This window comes from Mus pahari, chromosome 21, assembly GCF_900095145.1.
Source record: "Mus pahari chromosome 21, PAHARI_EIJ_v1.1, whole genome shotgun sequence".
In the NCBI taxonomy this organism is placed as follows: Eukaryota; Metazoa; Chordata; class Mammalia; order Rodentia; family Muridae; genus Mus; species Mus pahari.
In genome coordinates this window covers 48,069,207-48,075,206 of record NC_034610.1, presented here as the reverse complement: position 1 = coordinate 48,075,206, position 6,000 = coordinate 48,069,207, and the positions used below count along the sequence as shown (strand labels likewise).

The 6,000-nt window shown below is 44.6% G+C and overlaps 1 protein-coding gene across 4 annotated transcripts in view; it reads left to right on the top strand.

The window, feature by feature from the left end:
- Akap7 (A-kinase anchoring protein 7) overlaps positions 1-6,000 on the top strand; it is a 128,761-nt gene that overhangs the window by 33,010 nt on the left and 89,751 nt on the right. For all 4 annotated transcript variants that reach the window (XR_003842725.1, XM_029533166.1, XM_029533165.1 and 1 more), the window contains exon 4: positions 3,728-3,864. Coding sequence is in view for 3 of the 4 variants with exons in the window: in XM_029533166.1 (XP_029389026.1) it covers positions 3,728-3,864 (137 nt within the window). In the remaining variant the exon portion in view is untranslated. The remainder of the gene's footprint in view (positions 1-3,727; positions 3,865-6,000) is intronic.

Genomic DNA, 6,000 nt, shown 5'->3' with positions numbered 1-6,000 from the left:
GGTTGTGAGCCACCATGTGGTTGCTGGGATTTGAACTCTGGACCTTTGGAAGAGCAGTCGGGTGCTCTTACCCACTGAGCCATCTCACCAGCCCCCAAAGGGTGCATTTTCTAATTGTATTGTTTTAGTCATGCAGACTGTGGCTGAATGGTAATGTTTAGTCGTTAAGTGTCTGCTTTTCTGTTAACTCAGTGAGCAGAATATTTAAGATGTCTGTAAAGCTTTATTTGTAGAAGTTTCTTTTAATGCCATATTTCAGTTTGACTGTTAGCACTAGGTTTGAAAATATACTTTGTGCAGTTACACCTGTGGTGGCGATTACGGTGATGGGTAAGGTTTAATGGTTTTGTAGACTTTTAAACAGTGACTGGTTTCTGTTAATCGTAGACAGTTAAGATTCTGGAGGGTTTTGCTTGTCTTTTAAAGATTGTGATTAGGAGTAAAAAGCATTTAAAAAGTCTTAAGATGATATCAGGGAATCTAAATTAATTGGAAGCATCAAAGCATAGTTAGAAATTCATTGCTTGATTAGATTAGCTTTTACATTTTCATAGGTTTGAGCTTAATCCTATAGTACAAGCACTATGTGGCTCCATGGAAATAAGTCTTCTAAGCATTTTACAGGTTTTCATTTTCAGTTTTACAACTTGTGGATAATTCAAAGGCACAAATGGCCTAAAACCATCTCACATGTAAGACATTGCACTGAATGCTGAAGGTGCGCGTGGGGCCAACTCTGTCAGACCTGAGCGTGCTCCTGCATATCTCGCAACATTAAAGGTTCTGCCCCAATTTTTGTAAGTTCATATAAAGTGTGTACTTTGAGGGAGAAATTTGAACCAAGGTCTGTAGTGTCCCCCAAACCCTGAGAGACCTCTCTGTAATCTCTCAGATGCGGTTTTAGGGTTCCTTGGACCGGCTTTCCTCTTTCATGGAGAAGGAATTGTTCCCTGCAGTCGGCTCATGAGCTGAGCAATGGGCCCATTCTTGATCTGAACATTTTCTATGGTGTTTTCTCTTTGGGTGCTGAAGTACATGCTGAAGGAGAACTGGGCTGTTCCCGATCCTGTTTTGATCCTGTTTCGTATCAGATTTTTCACATATTAAGTCAGCAGATTTTTCTCATGAATTCCAGGGCCAACATCGTAAGACGAGCCTTTAGTGGACTTAGGTGGCATTCAGTTTGTGCGTACTGCTGATCCTTAAAGGCAAAAAAAAAAACTTACCGACTTCCATCAGGTCTACCACTGTGAAATGTTTAGAACCTGCCGGCCCATGAGATAGCAGTGTGGGGTTCAGAACACCCACTCACTGTCTTGGAATTACAATTTCACGTATTGCAGAAAACTCTTAGTAAAACCCTGTGCTTCCTCTGCCAGGAGTTTACCTGGCAGAGGATAGAGTGCTACAGGCATCTGTTAGTGATGCGAGCGCCTACAGCTTTAGGGAGTTTGGGGCAGTTGAGGCAATGGCCAGTCTACTTGAATGTTTATACTTTTATTTTTACCTGTGCTGGTTGAGGAGGTAAACGCTGAGGAAAGGGGGTGTGGGGGACAGGAGGGGGCACGCTTCAGAGAGATCTGAGTTTCTATTTTATCACTTCCTGTTGGTGAGGGGCAGAGTCCTCACTCTCCAGAGGGTCAAGGAAGCCTGGAATCACTTCTGCTCCCAAGAGAACGGCACGTGGGCCCTCAGGATCGAAAGCTCTTTCAATCCCACTGTCACCTAGCAGGAAGATAACCGTTTCCGAGACCGGTGCCGAAGACCTGGGAACTGGTCAGACAGACGCTCCGGGCTTGATTTGAACACCACCCTCCCCAAATGAACTACTTTCTCTAAGTGGTTTGTTGGTTTGTTAGCGGGTAGAGCAGGGGAGATGGGTTTTGCTCCCCCCCAACCCCCACAGTGTGTATGCTTTCTGTTGATTCTGATCTGAGCTTGCCCGTGGCTATCGAAGTGTGTTAGTGGAAGTAATGTGTCTGGCGGAGCAACATCAGTGTGGACCTTTATTTCAATAGTCAAGATCTTGAGGGGCCACCTGATGGAGAACTTCCTATTCCAAAAACACGGTTTCTTTGAAACTAGACAGTCTTTTCCCTCAGTGTCACTCTATGATGGTGACAGTAATCTATTAGGTACAGGGTTTCTTGGGTTAGTTGGGACTGTTTGAGATAAGACTTAGAGGCCAACTTCTTGATCTTCATCCCTGTAGCTTTTTTTTTTTTTTTAGTCATGCGTGTCTTTGTGAGGCTGTCAGAGTCCCTGGAACTGCAGTTGCAGACAGTTGTGAGCTGCTACGTGGGTGCTGGGAACCGAACCTGGCTCCTCCGGGAGAACAACTGCTGAGACACCTCTCCAGCCCCCTCCTTGGACAATTTTAAGGCTAGATTGTTTTCACTTTACCAGGCTCCATGGAGACAGGAATGGGATATAGGAGGTAGGGAACGGCCTTACTGAGCGAGATGGGCTTTATTCTGACATAGAAGTACGGTTGAACTTTGTAACAAGGTCAATGGGTAGATCATGGCTGGCAGAACCACCGCTGAAGGCAGGCCTCAGGGACGGTGGTCAGGGTATCAGGGATCGGAGGTTGTCACCAGAGTGGCTCCACAGGCTTCTTACTCAGAACGGGTTCTGCAGGGACAAAAAGGGGGAACCCGTGGGTCCAATCAAGCGTGGGACTTGGAGGCTGGTCCAAGGGACCTAGGCCTGGGACCTAGGACGGTGTCTTCTGACTTGCACAGTGCATTCCACGGATGGATAATGTGGGCATTGTTCAGGGTAGCACAGACACTCCAGAGTCAGAGCAGCCCGCGCGGCTCGTGACCCCCTCTCTCCGTATCCCTGCCTGTTCTGCTTTGTTTCGCCGGATGCAGCTCCTATGGCGAGCACAGCCTTTCCTTTTCTCCCAGGAATTCTGTCGTCCCGAGGCTTTTATGGATTCGCTGTGGCCTTTCTTGGGGCTTGCTGTTTTATTTCATAGTACTCTCTCTGCTGCACTGCCATTTACAAGTTGACTAGAATCTACGACTCTAACAGGAAATGGAGGAGGGAGATACGTTGTCCCTCTTCCCGGTTCAGAAGAGCAGGTACTGAGGGGGAAATCAGAGCAGCCCGAGCTGAGGGCTTTCCCCCGAATGCGTAAGGTCAGGCTTGGACGCCTTCAGCTCAGTCTCCATGGTTATGCCCCACCTCTCACAAGTTAGGAAAACACGGCAACAATCATTCTTACTGGAATTCCTCCTATCCCAGAGAACCTTAAAGGCGTCAAGGAAGAGATCCAACGCGTTCACTGTGGGACAAATAAATATTACTTCTAACAGAAGTGGAATGTTGTCTGCTGATTTGACCTTTCTGGGGAAGAATAAAGCTTTTCTCGTAGGAATGTTCGTAATTAGTGAGTCAGATCCACATTGCAAGGACACATTTCTAAAAGAATGTGTGGCCACGGGGAGTTTTTCCCACTCAGTCCGTGACTCAGTCTGCAAAGAAAGAGCCTTGTGCTCAATGCTTGCAAGACGCACACACATTTCTGCCTCTCTACATTTATATATGACACCAAGTTAACACTCTAGCAAGTGTGGGAACAACTAAACAACTGACTGCGTGTTTTTTTAGTTGTGGACTCTCATCTCCACTTTAATTTTGGTAGCTTGATGCTTATTTTTCTTACTGATTTAAATTTTTCCTTAAGTCTTTCTTTTTTTTTTTTTGTATGTGTGATTAGATTACAGCTGGAATTAAAGTCTTGCAAAATTCGATACTACAGCAGGATAAGCGACTGACCAAAGCCATGGTCGGCGACGGCTCCTTTCATATTACCTTGCTAGTGATGCAGTTGCTAAATGAAGATGAAGTAAACATGTGAGTACCATCTTCCCTGCATATTATTTTCCATAGTATTACTCCACTGTGAGCAAGCATTGCGAGCCCAAGGAGGCATGGGAATTTAATGAGGTAATCTCCATCCTGACTACTGTGACTGCAAGTCAATGCAGACAGGGTTTTTTTTTGTTTTGTTTTGTTTTGTTTTTTTATCTTTTTGTTTTATATAATGTGGACCGGCCTCAAACTTGATGTGCCAAGTGTGGCCCTGGACGTGTGACCTTCTGGCCTCATCTGACTAACTCCTGAGGTTAAGACGTGTTCCACCACACTCTGGTTCAATACTCATAATCAAGATGCTCTGTTATTCACTCTGTTGTTATCAGTGGTATTACTTGGTTACACAGATTTAGTGCCAATGCTAACTAGAACACTCTGGTGTCGGATGCTAGAGTCTAAGCAGAGATTATTCTAGGTGAAGATCCGGGAGCTCTGATAAAGCCATCCTTTCTTAGCAGCCTGGCGTATGCCTGCTACCCCAGTAAACAGGGTCAGTACAAGCGAACCTAGCATGTGCCCCAGCAGGCTCTTACTCACGGCTGTCTGTCATCAGAGCTGTTACTTTCCCGGGGTGGGGTGGGCATTTGTGGTTCAGCTCGCCCCAGTCATTCTCAGGGCCGTGCTATTCCATGCCACGCCTCCGCTCCATAGTCCATAAAGGTTGACTGTAAGTCACTGATTGCTGGAGTGGAGAATTCCTTGCTGTCTCCTGTGGCATTTGACGTATTAAGCTCAAGTTTTGGATTCTTTGGAAAACCGAAGCAAGGATGAACAAAAGATTATTCCTGTTTCTGCCTTGACCCATGTGGCTCCTGAGGGAATGAAGAAAAGGCTTGAGTTGGGGAGAGGGTGAGGAAAAGAGAGAAAAGAGGAAAAGAAAATACGTTAGTAATTCACGATTGGCCACATTATGATGAATGTAATTAAGGTCTTGATGCAGTCGACCCTTGTGTGACAGCCAGCAGTCTTCTGATCTTTGTGACCTTCAAGGGCAGGGAGAAGCAGAGGTATTACTTGCTTTATTTCAGCTTATCAATAGACCAATCATAAGAGTAAACAAATGCTTTGATACTTCTCAAGGAAGACAAACCAAAGGTGTGACACGGAGTGAGAGTAGTTGGGCAGAGTCTCACTGTGTGTGATGTCCTGCCTCATCAAGTGTCAGGGTTCTCTGAGGACAGCGCAGGCCGGGTATGAGCACATAGATTCCCGTTTTCTGTCTATCCAGGTAGATAGAGCTGCATATGTAGAGACTCCTTTACAGAACCGGCTCACATGGTTGTGAGCTTTGGTAAGTCTGAAATCTGCTGGGAACACTGGTAGGCTGGGGGGCCAGAAGAGTTTGTGTCATGAGCTCAATCCAAAGGCAGTCTGGGAATAGAATTCCTTTGGCCCTTTGGTCTTTTCTCCAAGGGTTTCAGCTGATTTCATGAAGCCTGCCCACATCTGGAGGAGCAGAGCTGTCAACTTCTAAGAGATGGTGTGTCTTCTGCCTGGGTGTCTAACTGGAAAATGGATGGCATTTTCTGGAGAGACAGTGTTTAATGTGAATGATTTTTTAAGTACCTCTAGTCTAACATTTTTTTTTATCGCATATTGTATGTTAGCTATTTGGATTAGTTCCTAGTCCATATTCATTTTTATTCTTCAAAGTTTAGGGTCTTGGGCTAGAGAGATGGCTCAGTGGTTAAGAGCACTGACTGCTCTTCCAAAGGTCCTGAGTTCAGTCCTCAGCACCTACATGGTGGCTCACAACAATCTATAATGGGATCCAATGCCCTCTTCTGGTGTGTTTGAAAATAACGACAGTGTGCTTGTATGCATTAAATAAATAAATTTAAAAAAAAAAAAGTCTAGGGTTTAGTCAATAGATTGGATGTTGAATATATCCAACAGACATTTTTAAAATCATGAATTGGTTTTGGTAGCTCTTATATAAGGTCCTTTTGTGTCTTCACAGTGTAGAAGGAAGAAGTAGAAATTTTTTAGGATAAAGCAGCTGTTAATTGATAAGATACTTGTCCTATCTTAATTTGAATATCAACTGTCCTGAACTCAGTTTTAGAATTCTGTTTTGTTATGGATATGCTCTTTTTAAAAAAAAAAATTAAAAAC